At 40.5% G+C, this 18969-nt stretch overlaps 1 protein-coding gene across 4 annotated transcripts in view; it reads right to left on the bottom strand.

Moving 5' to 3' along the window:
- ITPR2 (inositol 1,4,5-trisphosphate receptor type 2) overlaps window positions 1-18969 on the bottom strand; it is a 272614-nt gene that overhangs the window by 28859 nt on the left and 224786 nt on the right. For all 4 annotated transcript variants that reach the window (XM_052690593.1, XM_052690590.1, XM_052690591.1 and 1 more), the window contains 7 exons: window positions 18193-18385; window positions 15301-15426; window positions 12387-12562; window positions 10928-11092; window positions 8597-8792; window positions 6439-6531; window positions 1551-1678 (listed from right to left, as the gene is read on the bottom strand). In XM_052690593.1, coding sequence (XP_052546553.1) covers window positions 1551-1678; window positions 6439-6531; window positions 8597-8792; window positions 10928-11092; window positions 12387-12562; window positions 15301-15426; window positions 18193-18385 — 1077 coding nt within the window. The remainder of the gene's footprint in view (window positions 1-1550; window positions 1679-6438; window positions 6532-8596; window positions 8793-10927; window positions 11093-12386; window positions 12563-15300; window positions 15427-18192; window positions 18386-18969) is intronic.

The raw sequence follows: 18969 nt of genomic DNA, 5'->3' as shown, positions 1-18969 counted from the left end.
TAACAGGGATAAACACTTCTAGTACCAATTGAGATCTACAATAACCCTTAATGCTACATTGTAGCACACAGGAATATGCTTAAGGAAACATGCTTATGGAATGTTCTGTTGCCAAGTTTGCACACTGAACCACTGGAAGCAAGAGGAGCATACTTACGTGATGCCAAGGCTGAAGTAGCCTACCATGCTCTGCCCAAACATGGTGCATTAATGGCTTTAACACTATAATAAACCAGTCGCCTGGCTATAAGCTGGCTCAGAGTGGGCAGACCAAGCTTGTGCCTTTCTGGAATGGAACACGTACATGCACACACATTGCTCTGAAGTGCTCACATCCCCCATTTCATCACAGTTTTGTATTTTCATGCCTTCACTATTTCCCTTCTTGCAAAGTCTGGACTGGACTCTCATTAACACTTCCAATAAAACAGCAAAGTTGTTCTGTGGCAAACAGGAGACAACACTCAGTGTAAAAAGGAGAAACATAAAATCCAGATCCTGTTCATCATGACACTGCCTTGGAAGGCACCGATTTTCTCAGTTTCCCATGCATTCGTTTGTTTGTAACTTTGTACCTTTTATGACGTGCTTTAATGCAGTTAGTTAGCATCACATTACTGCTAGGTGGCAAGGGTCATTTTCCAAGTTTGTAAGTGCCTACAAACTTCATGTGGATGGACTGTGGTGCCTGCAGAATCTCCTAGCCTATGAGTAAGGATCTGGATTCCTACTATCTACAAAAGGAGGTAGTAGATCTGAGTTATTTTTCTCTGGACTCTTGCACATTCTACTGAGGGACTACTTGTGAGTTTCATCCTTCTGTTAAGACGCAGTCCACTGGGCAAAGATCTGCTACACTGCCTTTATTTATGCTGTTCTTCTTGAACGTAAATCAAAATGCATAAAATCCAAATATTATGAGTAGTTTTCAAACAAACTGCGTTTTGGAGAAAACTTCTGGAAAAGGACTTGCACCCTGATACATGAAATTCTGTTTTGACTTTGATGCTAGTTCAGTACAGATAAGCAACAGGTCCTATTCCAGTGCAGATGCCAGGCTGCATTTCTGTTAAAAATACACCTTTTATACTAAAATGGAGTCTTGACATAAACTTATCAGTCAATCCTTTTCAAAAGTTTGCATTTGTAACTACTAATGTAGTAGTAAACTACTAATTTTTTTAATAATTTTTAATAATTTTAAATAATTTTAATAATTACTACTAATGTAGTAGTAAACTACAGTAGTTACATTACTGTTGCTCCAATCCAGCAACACTTCTTAGCAGTGCTTTGAAGGTTACAGTATGTTCCAGTTTTCCAGAAAGGATAAACTACTACCTACAGTTCCTTTCTTCAAGTAACATCATCACAACAAGCTCAGCTCTTCCCATTAAGTATTCCATCTGAGATGTAAAAATTACATGGATAAATCAACCCTGTGACATTAGAGGAGGCCAGATAAAAATACTGTCTATAACCTCCAAAATTGACTTTGGCATTCATGAGATGCACAGGGAGTAATGTATTTCTTCAGCCAAAACACTTACATCTTTGGAAGGCTTTCTGAGCACGTCTCCCACGCCACCACCATTTCGCAGGCCTTGGTTTAATACTGTCACAATGCACATGAGCAGGGTGTCACAGGTCCTTTCAATTCCATCCTCCTCTTCCTCACCTATAAACAGGAGAAGAGCACCTTCATGAAACAGAGTATCAAATGATCACTTATCAAACAAAGCCACAATTCTCAATGAGAGAAAGTAACTGCAATACATCTGCCTTTTGTGTCCTCTAGCTAGAATTTCAATGATCACCCTATCCATTTGCACGTCACTGCTGGTGATATTCTTAGGCACAGCAGCCACATTTACCCTGAAGAGAGACAGCGAAAATCCCAAGCAGTAACCGTTTATGACCAGAGTCATCATCTCTAGTCATGGGAGTATCCCTTCCCTTACAAATACTCCCACTGGTTTCAGTATGACTGCTTTTTCAGCAGGCCTCCAAAGTGCACAGCTGACGTGCAAAAGAGAAGCAACATAAACACAGAATTAGAAGCACATTCACAGAAGCATTGTCTTCCTGTGAAATCATTCCTCTACCTACACAAGCCAAGTCATGTTAGCATTTCGAATTGTTCAGGAGGTACTGGCTTTTGTACCAGTAAATCTGTCCGTGATCTTTCCCTGGCGCACCAGCACACGTGCCTAAGAGCAGGTCTGACATACATTAAATGAAAGACTCTCACTGACCTCAGCCTGAAAACTTGGATTCTATTCTTATCGCTGCTGCTGAGTTGCCGCATGGTTTTGGCTGAGCCATAGAGGATACTGTTGTGCAGGAGGTATTTGAACGTGCAGAGGAGCTGGGCTGGAACACAAGTCCCAGAGGGACTCCCTCTGCCTTGGCCAGAATTCCTCCCACCACGCACTCTCAAGCTGCGGCTGTATCAGCAACCTCCTTTTGAAGAGCCCTGCTTGAGCTTTTCCCTGTGACCTGCTGGCTTGAGCTGAAGGGTCAGGGCTATAACTGCTGCTTATCCTGCCTCTCTCTCCCTTTCTCTTTAGGGATACATTTGATTAAGCGGTGAAGGCAGCAATTTTCACTTGGTTTGCCTCACGCACTTACTGTAATACAATTTAATAAATAACAACTGCCTGCTGGGATAGTTAACTGAAACAGCATATTTAACAGCTCCCAAACCACCACATCTGAGGCACCGAGATAGACTTTGATACACCAAACTGACTGAAAGCATTCACATTACAGACAAGCAATTTGGATTTAAAACATGGGTTCCTCAATTGTGGTTTATGTGATAGATACATGCAGAACAAAGATGGTATCCTCTGCTTTTGCCACTGCTTTTTATATACAAGCAAATTAAGTGGAAAAGAATTCCTGACTGAAGAGACTCTAAGCAAAAAGAAAAGCAAAAGCAGACACGGGACAGACTTCCTTGTTGATCTATATAGTCACTGCAGACACTGCTACCTCTAAGAATGCCAGATTTAAAAAAAAACAGAAACAAAGAAAAACTCCCAGAAAACTGCTCAAATATTGAAATTGAAAGGATTGAAACAATGAAATCTTTTTTTTTTTTCTTTTCCTCTGCTGCATCTGGATGATTTTTACTCACACTGTGACCTTAGTCATATCAATTTGTCTCCTCTACTTTTGTATCCCGCCCCAATTTCCTTTTTCCAAACGTTACTCCATGGATGTTTTGGGAGCTGATCTCTGTGCTTGAAAAGATGACTATTCACAAGAGAAATAATAAAAAAAACCACAAAACCCAAAGACTTTATAAAAGCCACAGCTTCTATTTCCTTTACGTACTTAGAGAACAAGATTTTTGTTGCTCACAAGACTAGGGTCAGGTGCTGGAAACAGCAGATGTGCTCTAATGCTCAGAGTTCTCACAGCTCAGACACAGCTCCTGTCTACACACATACACACAGACTACGCCCACATTACCAACAGGAGTGGATCTGGAGTTTGAAATGGTGCTGCAGACCCAATGTTAATGCTGAATGTGGTTCAGAAGGCTTTTACTTGCAACCAGCTCCAGCCTGCTGAGTGACCCATTAATGGCTGGACAGTGTTAAGGTAGGCTGTCTTCTGGTCAGGTTTAATTCAAAAGTGATGTAGAATGGGCACTGAGACCACCCTGTGATGTCAATCACATGGCAGCGAAGTGGGATGACAGGAAGATTCACGTAAAAAAATGCTTCTAGTGGCCAACAGCCACCTGGCTTCAGGGTTTGAGCTGCAACACAAGCAGAGGCAAGGGAGACTTGCATGCCAACATGGATCAAACTGAACTTGTCTGAAGTGGTACCAGGCCGGTGAGTGGAATGAGTGAAGACGTCTCCCTTTAAAAAAAGGTGTCTGCATTTTTCCAGCATTGGCCTTTGTGAGCTAAAGAGCACAAAGTGCACAAGGCCAAGCCCACCTACTGGGAATGTAAAGATCCTTTAAGCGCTTCACCAGGTAAAGACTTAAGTGATATGGGAATGCCTTTGGAGTAAAGAGTGGGAGACTCCACAGGAGAATGAGACAAAATATTTTTAGGCCAACAGCTCAATGCAGCGGGGAGGAAGCAAGCTATAGAGAGGGGACGTTCCTGAGCAGAGCAGACTGGCTCTCAGTTAACTCCATCACTAAAATAAGCAATGACTGAGCTCAGGCTCAGCCGGTGAAGCTCAAGGTAGAGGCACAACTTCATCAGAACAAACGATTTGCTGCGGTATGATTTAAAAAGCAACGTATCTACATTTCCACTGTGGACCTGAGATGTCACTGAAAACACTTCATGTATCCTGCGGACAGCAGAGAACTTCTTTATGCTGCTACAGCATGAATCCCACCAACTCCCAGGCTGACTTGCCTTTGCTTTCTACTGCACTCACATTTTTGCCACAAGGCAGAACTGTCCCAGGAGAGGACAGAAGGTAGATTCTCAGTAACTTTTGAGTTTATCCATTGGCCAAAATGAGCAAAATGGTTCTTCCTGAATGTTGTTTCTTTAGTATTACTTGATGAATAGAAGTAGTCCAAGATTAGGTGAGAGGGTACTTAGATGTTTCATATAGCCCTCTTCCATTATTGTTTAATTTTTAAAGAAACAGTAGTCAAAGAATAAGAAATGTGAGATTTCTATCATTTAAAGAACTTGGCAAAAGCTAAGCTGCATCACTTTTGACTGATCGATTACTTTTTTGAATGTAGCTGCCTTGGCAATAGCTCCAAGGCTATTTTCTCTATCTAGTCAGACAGCTTTCCATTTTGTTTATGAGGCCTATTTATGCACTTGTTTACAAACTTGCTGGGGAGAAAAAGCCTGCTTTTATAGTTCTCTCCCTCACACCCTTCATCCTCACGAATAAATAAATAAATAAGCAAAAAGTTCAAAATCAGTAGGGGAAGAAGGAAGCATGTGAAATTGCTATGCTGGAACACAGGGTAGGAAGGGAGCACTCAAGTCCTCAGCTTCAGACCCTGGCAACCACGTGTAGCAGGAAGCGGTTAAGGCCTGTAGACCAGGCACGTCCAACTCATGGGCCACATGCAGCCTGGAAGAGCTTACAACGTGGCCTACTCCATCGCTGTGCCATCATGGCAGCAGTTCTTCCCCACAGAGTGGCCCAGCCTGGCCCTAAGCTCTCAACTAACACTCAGCAACAATCAAAACTTTTCACCCAGAGGGTGGTGACACACTGGAACAGGTTGCCCAAGGAGGCTGTGGATGCCCCATCCCTGGAGGCATTCAAGGCCAGGCTGGATGTGGCTCTGGGCAGCCTGGTCTGGTGGTTGGCGACCCTGCACATAGCAGGGGGTGGAAGCTAAATGATCATTGTGGTCCTTTTCAGTTCAGGCCATTCTGTGATTCTGTGATTCAAAATACTGGCCCAAGACAATTCCTTTTCACTCAGTGCATCACTGGCAAGTCAACAGGCTATTCACCCATATAGACCATACACTGCACACTCACACTGCAAAGGCCACACTCACACTAAAACAAATGCAACAATTGCAGTGCAAGACCAAATGCCACAACAATACTGTCTCAGGAGAAGAGAGTAGGGGAGACAGACTAGCACTAATGTTAAGAGGTCCTGAGTGATCCCATAGCCTTAAACAATAAAATAGGGCAGAGAATGCTGTCAGCTTGATCCACAGCAAACTCCTTCCCCTCACAGTGTCTGGTAATTGGCTTGATCTCCAGGTCTGCACACAGTGTACAGGCCTTTTTTTAACAGGACGTACTTACAGCTGACAGTGTCCTTCTGTATACAGATCAGCTTCATAATGCAGGTAACAAAGTAAAACCAGACTGATTCGCCCACTGAACTACAGCAATTAAGCCTTTCATTTCCTTGCATTTTCTACAAGCTGGGAACACATAGATGGACTGCTACCCATGCTTAACTCAGCCACAGCGACTCATTAAGGCATAGCTGGTCCTGGATCTGAGCTCTTAGGTTTTCTGCCTACACTACAACCTCAGCCTAGACACATGGGAAAAGTGGAAACAAAAGCTTGCTGTTAAATGCTACACCATTAAAACAGACTCAAGCAGCCCTAAATGGATCTAATTGTGTCTCACTCTGTGCAGGTGAGAATGCTGCAAGTAAGCAGCAAGCTTTTTCTCTCAGCAAAGCCAGGTAAAAAAAAAAAAAAAAAGACCTGTCTGTTGAAGCATAACGATTCAGCATGCTATTTTAATAACAAAACTCATGTTGTTGCAATTGTAATCAGGTGTGGGAAGCACTTCAATTATAGGCAAGTTGCCAGCTAAGCTCCAAGCATTCCAGAAGTTGAGTGCTTCTGGCTTACAACAATAATCACTTTTCACACACAGTCTCTGTAATAATAACACACAAATCCTTCAGTTCCAATTGATCATCAATTTTGGGAAACTTTTGTACTAACCTGAGTTAATAATAGGAATGCTTTTGGAACAATTCTCTTTTGCACAGGCTCCCATCATTGATGTGAGGGTTGTAGTGGGGACTTCACCAATACCTAAGGAAATAGCAGAATATTGACAAAAAGACAGGTACTGCACTGATAAAAAGACTTAAATCAATATTTTTCTAGAAGCAAGTCACCAATTTGAAAAGTTGAGAAGAAAAAGCAGAACAAATTATACCACCAGTTCCTTCTTCCTCAGACATTCTGCATCAACAGCTCAAAGCAATCACAAGGAACAAAAACAGTTTTATATTTACTGTGTATCACAGCTATTCCTATTTCAGCTCCTGAAATTAATGAATCTACATCAAATGATGCTTCTTCTGGTTAAAACAAAATATATTCAAAGCAAGGAACAACTGTCAGATATAAAAATAATGTCAGTTTTAAAACCATTAGATAAATTATTCACAAAAGCTGACAAGAAGGACACCAAGATGATGTTCAGTTATCCTGAATGTAGAATATTTAAGAGTTCTCAAGGATTATAACACACTTTGGTCCTCATTTGTAAATATGTATGGCTTTGAGTAAAACACTAATTTAACATTCCCAGAGTAGGTAAATACATACATCCACTTGATTTTATCAAACCAATTTTGTTTTGTGCGTCTTCAACAATTTTCTGCATTTCAAATCAGAGGTACAAAAAGGTTTACAGAGAAAAAATGAAGGCAAAATGATGCAACCAAAGTAGAAATCTAAGAAAATTTCTGTAACACAGAAAACACATCCACTCTGACTCTCTGTGTTACTTTATAAAGAAAAAAATTGAAGTGCTTTTCTTGGGATGCAAGACGTTCCATCAGTATACCATCAGCATATTTGCTTGATCTGTTTTTGATCAGAAATGGCAAGGCATTAAGCCAGAAAGAATACACACACACATACCACTAAAACCTTCTTAAGAACTCAGCTGAAGAAACATAATCACACAGTAACTACTGCTCTGGATCAGACCAGTATTCCATGTAACCCACCCTCCTTTCTTCTAGGGTAGCTACAATTATTTTTCTAAATGAATCTTCAGATTATAAGTTCTGATCCCAAATGAATGGTAAATCAAATATAAGTCATCTCAGCCCCTTGAAGATGATCAGTGACACAAAGCAAGGTCTGTTAAAGAAATTTGTCAAGTTCCTTTTCTTACATGGTAGTAATTAGATATATGAGCACATCATACTCCCCTATGCCCATAAGTCATGAATGAGCTTTGCTTAATTTGTGTGCAGCAGGTCCTGAAGTATGAGTTAGGAGAAGGCTGGCAAAAAAGGAGTGCACACAATCTGGGCTGGTTCCTACTGGTTGTTCTGTGCTTGCATGCATGTCTGGAGCGCTCAGCATTGGGAAAAACATTCCTCTAGGAATTTAAGCAAAAGTTATTCTCAGGTATTTCTATGCAGACAGGTACTTCTCTGCACCCTGCTCCCAGTAGGCTGGTTGGTAGCATGTACATAAATCTCAGCATACCAGACCTAGCTTTTTTTCTAGCAAATAGAGCTTGCAATTCTCTGTCCATTTTGGTAAAATCTCTCATTCCAAGAAGTTGAAATCCTGCCATTTTAAAAACTGGCTAAAAACCTTCTGATTATTTTACTGAAACCAAGATTACACACTAAGTGTGTATTTTCTAAAATATATGCTGAATTCACAAGATGCTCTCAGGAAATCTCCTATCAGCAGAAACGTAGATTTTCTAATAAATTTCAGCTGGATGAAGCTTAAATAATGATCAGGTGAATACACTTACTGAACATGCTAAGATTACATGCCTCATGCAGCACAGAGAAAATAATAAGCACTGCTTTTGAGGTGGAATGAGAACCATCAGAATCCACTTTGAGTTTCTCTTCATAATACTTATGAAATGCAGATGTATATCTTTTTAATGTTAGCAGAACTTAGAAAAGAAAATGCAGCAGATCAACTGTGAGTGTTAGATTTTAGTATTTCAACAGGAAAGCCTCAAAAACAACTAAGCATGAAATTTTACCTAGAGTCTTAATTTAGTCCTAAGGTATATGGAGTTAATTCAGCGTCCACAAGATACAAACATATCAATAAAATTTCCTTTCAGCAAAGATAAGTCAGCAAATTTTAATAAGAAAAATAATACCTGCAACAGGGGTCCTGATTTTCAACCTGTCGACCTCCATGATGAAGTCATCCTTCAGGAAGAGGAACCCAATGATGGAGAAGAGATAAACCAGGATGAGTGCTAGCACTGCAGTGAGGATGATGGAACGACCATTCCGGGTAACACTTTTTATCACGTTTAGCAAAGTCTCCTCTCTGTATACTAGATCAAACAGCTGGAAATACAATAATGTAGAGGAACACAATGAATACAAATGAGGCTACATAAAGAGTACACACAGATCCTACATAGGAACACAATTTGAACTACTGAAACATCCATCCATGTTCTGAAGTGCTAATTTCATAAACATACAACTCACATTGATTTCAATGGGTGGTGGGGTTGCATATACAGGAGGAAAGAATCAAGCACAGAACTTGAAATTTTAAGATAGCCTATGGCAAAATCGAAAGCTAAAAGGTATGCTTTATATATAGGAGCCTGATTCAGACTCAGGTAGTTGTTACCAACAAGATCCACTGTTTACTCGTACTCAAAACCAGGCTAGATTAAAATTCAAAGACAATGTCTCCATACTACAGATCTACATCCACAAATTTATTTTTCATGTTATGTCCCATCTGATGAACACGCATGGGTTGCATCTGAAAAACTTACTTGTGCAAGCAAGTAATTACATGTCTGTAAGCTGTTTCTTTGAGCTCATGGGATCATTTAAAAATTACTCACGTGTGCAAGGATTTGGGCCATCTCTTTTTAGGACAAACTTAAATTCATTGCACTGTTTGTACAAAAGCCCAAACTTCCATTCTCATTTACCCTGCACTGTGTGCTTTCCTGGTATTTAAAGAAAAGTATACATGACGATAATATCGCTTTAAATATCAAAGGCTTAAAAATAGCAATTAAATGTGATAAGTGCTTTTCAAGAATCTACAGCTTTTTTCTCTCTTACAATTGTATTGATTTGTTATAGTGCTTTGGACTTTATCTATATTATATGTATTTCCTCTTCAAATCACACTGATTACAGATATAAAGTGACAGACTGTGATTGATCAAAATGGTCCACAGGAGAAGGTATTAGTCACAATTCACAAGACCTGAAATCCACAGCCTTGTGAAAGGATAAATAACAAAAGAAGAAAGAGGAAGGACAGTTATCATTCATTCCATACAAGACAAAGCTTAAAATGAGGAACAAATACCAGAGTTTGGAATACTTCCACTACAAAGTGAACACCTGTAAGTAACTTAGGAATGTGGATAATTATAACATCCACAAAGCGTGAACATTTGTTCACAGCCATCACTGTAAAAAGTATATAAAATGTTTCCTAAACTACATGGCAAATCAGTATTTTACAGTAGAGAATCCCCTACTCACTGAAGGAGTAATGTGATTTGCTGTGCATTTTTGAAGGAGGGCATTACATAGTAGGAGAGATACATTCAGGTGAAAAGGGCCCTGCAGCTAAAGCCTCAAAATCTTGACTACTTTGAAGTCTGTCCAATCCTGAAGCTGATTCTACTGTCAAGATATTGACCTGGAAACTGACTTCAGCAAGAGAGAGTAAGGGTTGAACCCCTAAATTCTGGAGTGCTTAACACATCTCTGTGACATGTTACCCCTATTTAGGAAGCTGAGAAAAATACAACAGCGGGATAGTGAACACATACAAATGACCACAATTTATTCTGTTTCCCTAAAAGTTTCAGTATAGAGCAAAAGGATTAGAAAACAAGAACAGTGAAACCCCTTTTACTGCCACTCAGCATGAAGGGAGCAGTTAGCTGAGTTTAGCATAATTTTGTATGATTCATTTTCACTGCACCTGTATCATATTATAAAAAGGCATTCTATCCGGGTAATAGCAACAAAAGAAAACTGAAGTGGCATATATTTAATGTGATGAATCTTTCTGTTACCCCAAGTAGTTTTTTTATGGCAACATTCTAATTACAGAGGGATGGGATAGTCGGCATAATACCAGTGGCCAATTCCTGCCCCAGACAGACCACAGCCTGAAGACCCAACTGACACAAGACACAGGAACAACATACGCCAAATAAAGGTATGCTGCGGAAGAACAGAAGAAAGGAGTGGGCTGTATGATAATTTTATGAAAAGAAACAGAAAACTGTCACCTCTAAAACAGATAAAATAACTCCTAACAGAAGCGGGTTCTAATGAAAACAGCAGCTCCTACAGGGCAGCAACACAATGGCATGCTAAAAATACACGATTTGGCTTGATTGTCAGGAAGAAATTGAAGACAGCTGCATGCGTGCAACGGTATTTTCTATTTTTGCAAAGTTTTCCCCTCCACAGAAGCACACACTTACCAGGAAACTGTAGAAGAATTCGTGCACACAGAGGCCCAGCATGCAGACCAGGACATATGCCACGTGATAGAGAAAAGCCATGTCCATGACGACCGCTCTGTAGCCACGAGTAAAAGTTCCCCGGTTTCCAACAAAGCTCACCAGAAACACTATTTTGTTGCAAAGCTGTGGGGGGTAAAGAAAGGCCAGGTTTACTCCATCAGAAAAAATTCTGTTATTTATTGCTTGCATTGCTGTAGAATGAAAAATTCCGGATAGGCTACTTTGAACAAACACTCAACTTCCAGATGGCTGAAGTTCAAAAGAGACAAATCCAACTCCAAGACATACTGGGTGTGAGTCCATCAGACTAAATGGAAGTGTATCACCCCTTCACCACTGCACTGAGATCTCTACAACATTCATGAGAAGGCAGGGTGGGATTAACATCGTAAGGTATTAAGCAACAACTGGGGAGTGAATTCCTACCAATTCCTACCAATTCCTACCAATTCCTACCAATGAGTTCAGATCTGAGACCATGCAGGTGCAGCTATAAATACAATTGCAAAGAGAACAATAGTAACACAACAGCATGTGTGGGGGTGGGAAAATCTCCCATTTCCTTCAGATCACATTTTTTCAGAATAAGATTCCTTTTAAACATACCAGTGTCACTTTTGAAGAATGGTTTTTAAGCACCAGCAACAGATTTGCCACTGCTCCTGAGCTCTGCCTGCATGTGAGTAGTACTGCAGAAGTACATAAGAAAGGGGTGTTTGGTAGTCCAGGACTAGCAATAAGGACTCCACACGTTTCTTCTTTCACAAATTTGACATGGCCAAGCACTGCTTGCTTGCCTTTACCTCGGACCACATGCCTGGGCATTTTTGAGCATGCAAAATTTTCATAGAATCAAATAACCTAATACTTTGCTGCCTGGTGCTAAGCTGAATTAGGGCTGCAGCAGTCAGGCAGAAATCTAAAATGACGGCTTATGAGCGTGACTGCCTATCCTACAAAGCTCAGTAAACACGCAAACACAGCCATGAATAAATTAAGAGATCTGGGAAAGGGCTGAGAGAATTTTTAATTTTGAAAACCTTTTTCAAAAATGTAGATTTAGGCTCACAGAAGCACCTGACAAATCTGTGCCAATTCTGCTGAGCATATTTGTAGAGAAAATTTTTCTTTTAACACAAAGAATTGTAAATTTGATTCCTTTTATTCAGCAATGTTTCTTTGAAATTTCATATTGTTTTTATTTTTAAAATATTTACATGTGAACAAAACCAAATCCTTTTTTTCTCAGCTTTTCTGCTTGCTGACATCACTGTTTCGAGACGACTGGAAATTATTTTTTTTCTTTGTGTTAACCAGTGAGCCTGAGAAAGAAGTTCTTTGCACAGTTCTAATTGAGGCCCTTAATATCTCTGCCTCTGCTGAAAGGGAAAATTCTGCTTGCTTTTTGAGTACTTACATTAGCAGCACCAAGAAGTATCAAGGTAGGACCGAGCCCTATTGTATATATAGACCTGAGAATAACAGACACCAGGAAGGGTCGAATGCCGACTGGCTTGGAGATGAAAAACAGCATTGCTGTACAAAGTGCCACAGCTATCCAGAGGAGGACCGAAATCAACGGAGAAAGTGTGCCTGCATGGAGAAGAATGGGAGAGCTGAGAAACGCATCTTCGGTGACTCAGTTTTTCACCACAAAACAGATCCAGAAGATCAATTCCTTGGCTCATATAGATAAGACAAAGTGTGACTCATGCATCGCAACTGCTGAGCGCGACTTACCCTAACTGCAATAAGAACTGTTATTATCATAGTATTGTTGATTTGCACAGGTAATATAGTAAGAAGAGCTAATGAAATTTCTATTAAAATCTGCATAGTGCTCAGAGATGAAATAGTTTATCCTGTTCCTGGAGCAGGCTACTAATTATCTCCCTCTTGCAGGGATCATTAGGACTCCTTTGTTCTAACTCAGCGATTGTTTGGCTGCAGAAATAGCCAGTCCTTGGAGTGGCACAGCAATAGCACAAGCCACAGTGTCTCGTTCCCAACCCAAAGGGCACAGAAGAGGCCTGCTTTTAGAGAAGCAGCTTGCTGCTCAAGGGCTGCAGGCATTCAGCAGGAGGCAGCTCTGCCTCTGCTCAAAAATCAGCCACTTGCCACAGTGGGGGGTGGCCATGGGGACCTGGGCAGAAGCAGCAGCATCTGCACTGCCAGGAGCTGCTGAACCACTGAGCCTTGCTCCCAGTGGGTGGCAGGTCCTTGCTCTTGCTAAGCTCCTGCAGGCACATAAGCCTTCAGAGTCAGGCTGGGCAAGGTGATGGCTCCCAGACTGTCTACGAGACTTGAGCGAAGCCCGTGCTTTCCCTTTCTCCTCTGCTTAAGGCTCTGGGAGCACACCATGTCACTCTGATGCAAAAAGCACATTCAGATCTTGGGGTGCTGTCACACTCACACACTGACTTCTACTGATTAACTGAGAGCTCAGTGGCAGGGGAGAACAGAATAGAGAATTTACTAAGGATCACAATAGGAATAATGGTATCTCCTTGGCAGCAGATACACAGCTAAGCAGCATCAGTGAAAACAATAAGGTGAGGCCTTGTCCTCAAAATTCAGATGGCATTCAAACTTTTCCAAAGTTCAGGAGTGTTTATATCCTTGGCAAGAGATTTAAGGGCAGCTCTGCTGGATAGTTTCTTTGCCAACAAGATCTGGAAATTTTTAACGGATCCTAAAAAATAGCTTCAAAGTGGAGCTGAAAAGTATGAGCGAAGCACTCGGTGTTTCTTTAATAAATTTTTCTCTCTTCCCTACTGCAGGTCAAATGATTTTGTGTCATGTAACACATGCAGATATGCACAGGGCAAAGAAACCTCATCTGGAGTGCAATTTCGCTTATGCCGTATGATGTAAGAAATGCAGAAATCCATCCGAAGGCAGCAGCATTCCTGAGATGGTTAGATCAGCCCAAGCACCTCGGACACGTGAATGTGGATTTGCACACAAGTGGAAGGGGGAAAATGTGAGACAAACTCCAGCTCCCAGATCAGTTTTTGGTGGAGACTGGAAGGAGTCTGCCTCGTGACCGTGCTTATCCCATTGGGCCACACCTATTGTTTATTGTTCAGAAATCTCTGCTGCTGCTGCAAGGACTGAGAATTGGAATCCTGAAATGCACTATCGCTGAAATCACTGGATTACCGGGGCCACTTTAACTAATACCACACAAATCTGCAGTTCCAAGTATTAATGCCTATTGACTGCAGACCAGAGGATTTCCTTGAGTATAAATTAGCTAAAAATTCAGTAGCTTAAAAGGTTCATTTTTAACTCTTTATTTCTTCTCTTACACTCTGACACATGTGCACTCTGAGCGACTCTTCGGCTTACAGGCAGGAAAGCACTGCATGCAAATGCTTCCCATTTCCACAGCTGAACCCTGCAGACACAAGGCTGTGGAGCTCTCTGCACTGTGACCTGCAGAGCCCACGCTGCAAGGTGAAAGTGCAGTGTGGTCTCCATGCCAATATACTTTAATCTGCTGCTTTCTGTTTAGCCAGCCAACAGGAATGTTGGATGGTGCCAATTCTGGTATTTGTGAAAAACATATGCAGCTGGCCTGTTTCCAGTAGTGCAGTTCACATGCCATCAGACAGAAGTGACTTTCAGTCACATTACTGGCTAGACTGGACATGAATTAAAGACCCAGAGGTGAATGGATCTACTCCCATTACCAGTCTCCTTTATCCCAATTAAGCTTGTTTGGGATTCAAAGAGGCCACCTGCTCCTCTGCTGCATTTATTTAATGAAATTTATTATTTGCTGCATTTCTGTGCCATGTGATGAAGCAGAGACAGAATCACATCTTTTAAGCATATTTTTATATAATGTTTTTGTCGTCTGCATCAGTGGCTCTTTTATTCCATTAAAATCATCAAATGTCAATGAGCTAGTTTTCATATCATCATATTCCACACATTTTAACATTGCAAGTCACTCAAATTGGTCAGTTTTAAGGAATCTCAGTCCCTCTGCTGCCAGGTACCCTTCTTCAGCTCAGAAACTGTAACTGAATGTGTGCATTAGTACACTGCAATCTGACAATAATTAAGCAAAAAAAGAAAAGAATTAGCTCAGATAATCTACACGATCTTCAGATTAGCTCCTGTGTTCTGTCTGTTTTGTTTCATGTCACACAGGACATGACACACTGAAGATCAACATCTCAGACAACATCTGGTTCCTATCTAGGAGACACTACACGGCTCCTGCAGAAACAAGCACACCTGAAGATGCAGTTTTACACAATCACGTTACCTTAGAATAAAAGCAACTAAAATCAAAAGGAAAAATAAAAAGTTCCACTTGCCTTCATCTCCATCATCTCCGAAGGGATAGAACAGAGCAACTGCTAAATTGATGAATACAGCAAGGTTGAAGGAAATGCTTCCCCAGAGAGAGATGTGTCGTGAGAACCAAAATAGGAGTGGATTATCTAGAAAGTCGAGAAAAAAAAGCATTGAATGGGAAGAAAGCAGGCATCAGCCCAGTCAGTAATGGCCTCGAGGGAGTTAAACAATACAGATTAATGAAGAAAACTGAGGTAAACAAAACAAACATGCAGAACTTTAACATTAGCTAAAAGAGACATAGTAAACATAGGCTAGCCATAAAATATTGTTTCAAGCAGGATTTTTCATCCAAAATCTCCAATACAGTTCAATATATATGAAAGTTTTGCCTCAGCTGAGGTTTCACAACTGGACTTTGTGTGAAGGATTCTCTTCACCTGGCTCTGAAACTGTAGCCTCTGTGTGTGGAAATATGGAGTCCAATGAACAGCTGGATTTCAGGCATCCTGCATGCCAGGCAACCAGGAGACCCAACACAGGTCATCCAGCTGACCCACTTGGATCAGATATGCAGATGATATTATTCAAAGAAAAATGGAACAGGCAAAATTTCAGAACTGCAGTACTTTCCCCACCTCTATCAAACTAAACATATCTTGATCTACTTTGAGGAGCAGATAAAATTTGGTCTGAGTGGAGTATGGCTCCATGAAAGCTATCTCCTGTACAATGCTCAGACACCCAAGATTACCTGCTGAGCAACAACTCTGTACTATTAAAATAATTTGAAGCTTTAAAAGGAAGCCAGGACCTTCAAATGTGAAGTACTATGTGAACACACAGAAGGAGACTATATTCCAAAGGACCTTTAACCAAGTTAAAAAATGCAAAATAGAGAAGTAAGGAAAAAAAGTGTTAATACTTTGTGTCCAGAGTCACATAAACGATTCAGCAAAAAGCCCAGGAACAAGATCAGAGGGTACTAAGACCCAGGCAAGCACCTCACATTTGAGACTGCGCTATCGTATGTTTAAATGAACATTTGAAAGGCGCAGTGGTGTGAGAGAACCCTTAGTCAGAGAAGTTAGCTATTTTCAGATGATGTATTCATATCAATTAGATTTTCAAGCATTGAGAGACTCTTGCAAATATGCAAAACATATTCTTGACTTACCTGCACCCAGCTAACTTTTCATATAGACTCCTTCAGCTGAAAATGACTGTCTAAATAGATTTTAATAGTGATTAGGTAAATAATTAGGTTGAATATGATTAAGTGATAACTTTGTGCTGTTGACTGCTGGGATTTAAGCATTTGGAGCCATTGCAAATGGCATCTGTCAATTTCAGCAATAGAGACTGCCTGGTAACAGACACTTGGCTAAACAATGAACCGAACCTAAATTTATATTATCTTTTCAAACAACAACAAAAAAACAACATGGAGACTTCTGGGCTGTTCCACTGATGAAATGAATTGAGGAATTTCTGTTCTGAATAAAAATAAACTAGTTTTCCTTGCTTATACCAACAGGGAGGTCTGGTTTATGTAAGTATAAGGTCCGGCTTTTTTAATTTGTGTTTCTCAAGCAAGAAAAAACAGACACACTATTGTCAGTGAAGCAATTTTTCTACAATCTGATGGATTTTATTCCCAAACAGACTGCAGTTAGGGAGTTATTCTAGAATCATCTATTTTATGCCTTTACTCTGCTCAGATTATCAGTACAAATTTTCACAGTGCCACTAAGGAAAGTGGATCTGGGCCAGTAGGACTTATATGGAAAACTTTCAACTGCTTCTGAAAATTATAACTTCAGAACTGAAATTTTAAGGAACTGTATCCAACACTCTTGTTTCTTTCACATTAAGGATGCTGCATTGAGGCATATTGCTTTAAGTATCCAAACTCCCTGCTGCTCTGACCATAGATCCTGCTCTTCACTTCCCTCCTAATCAATTGCATAACGCTCCTGTGAGCTGCTCAACAGCTGATGTCTGCCACCCCAGCAGCATCTGCACTTTAGCAGTGAACAAAGTGATACATCCTACGTGTTTATTATATACATGTATACACATACAAGATATACATTTCCTTTCTATCTGTCAAGGATGTTAAATCAGTTTGTAGCCTTGGCTCTCTGCTCCAAATTCAAAGGGCACAGCTGACAGTTGCAGAGCTGGCAGGAGCTCCCCATCCCTGGGACACTGGCAGGAGCAGCAGCTGCCCCATTCCCAGTGAGGGCCAGCAGCTGTAATGCCCACCAGTGAACAAAATGAGAAACTCATGTTACCTGGCTTGGTCTCCCTTGTAGTTTAAGCAAGTGTATATGCCTCTCCCACTGCCACAGTACATATACCAGGATGGGCTCACAGATGGGGACATACTGCAGCCTAGTCAAGCAAGGCTGATGTGAACTGGCAAAGGGGAATGGACTCCATGGGAGTCACGCAGATTTAAAGCAGCTGAAGTTCTGCTGAGAGATGTTTTTAAGTGACTGACATTAACATATTTTTAATGGTCTTGTAGAAATCTGCAAACCTCAAATCTGCAGCTACACGTGGTTTTGTTATATATTAGAGGTCTTGGCTTAATTAGGTTCCACTCTACTGAGTTTATTGGAGCTACACCCTGTTCATCCATTCTTCCATTTAACTTTTGCAGTCCAGAACAGCATCTTGAACACATTATTTACATTAGTAGCTGCTCCATATTATGATTCTTTTATGGTGGCATGCAAGTGTCTCAGCTGGTCTACACTCTGTAGATCTACTCTCTCAAGTTCTGAGAAGCTTTGCCTGTTGCAGAGTGAATAGTGAAAAGCGTATAACTAAAATTGAACGTATTTGAAGACTTAAAAGTGAGTTTTTAACATAATTGAGGAATTTTTCAAAATTACAATACTTACTCCTAATTTTCTTTTGCCATTTCATCTCATTGTACAGATCTTCTGTCTGTTGGAAAAAGTCATTGACTTTGCTCCCTTGTTCATCTCTCTCTGTTGTATTGAATACCCGACTTTTGGATTCCCGAGTGAGAAATTCACAAATATTGGGGACAGGGAAGACAATCTGTTCCATTGTTCTGTCATGACGAACAATCTATAAATAAAATGGACATACATTTTTTTCTCAGGATCAGTGACTTTTCAACAGTTTTGTCACAGCTCTTTTTGCTCACAGCTTCCTTATAATTTATAAATGAATGCATAAATTATTTGTACATTACCAAAAAGTCAGTCAATGAATCCTAAAACATAAAGTAAAACCCCATTTCTATTTTCAAAAATCTGCTTGCAAATACAGTGACAAATCATATATCTCAACTGAAACCTAGGCCCAAACATAAAAAATATTCCAGTTTAGAATGCTTCAGTTTTGCAGTGGATTGAAATGAAGCTCTTCTACTAAACAGTGTAGAAGTTCAGAGCCTTTCTAATGGATTATGGAACTCTTCTTCCACCTTGAATTTATTCCTATGATGACAGAAGTTGCAAAGGTGAAGATGCAAAAAAAAGCACCTTGTTTCTCAGAGAGAACCCATATCTTGTCAGTTTTTCTTTGCTTACTTGGCAAGAAACAAGGTCTTGCATTATTTGTGTTTCAGAGTCTACTAAGCCATCAGTGAGTGAGTTAGATTTTACTCCATTTTACTACACTGTCATTCAAATTGCTTTCTTTTTCTG

This window comes from Tympanuchus pallidicinctus, unplaced genomic scaffold (assembly GCF_026119805.1).
Source record: "Tympanuchus pallidicinctus isolate F22 unplaced genomic scaffold, pur_lepc_1.0 scaffold27, whole genome shotgun sequence".
NCBI classification, from domain to species: Eukaryota; Metazoa; Chordata; class Aves; order Galliformes; family Phasianidae; genus Tympanuchus; species Tympanuchus pallidicinctus.
Note: the sequence above shows the minus strand (reverse complement) of the source record. Positions and strands in the feature narration are given on the sequence as shown.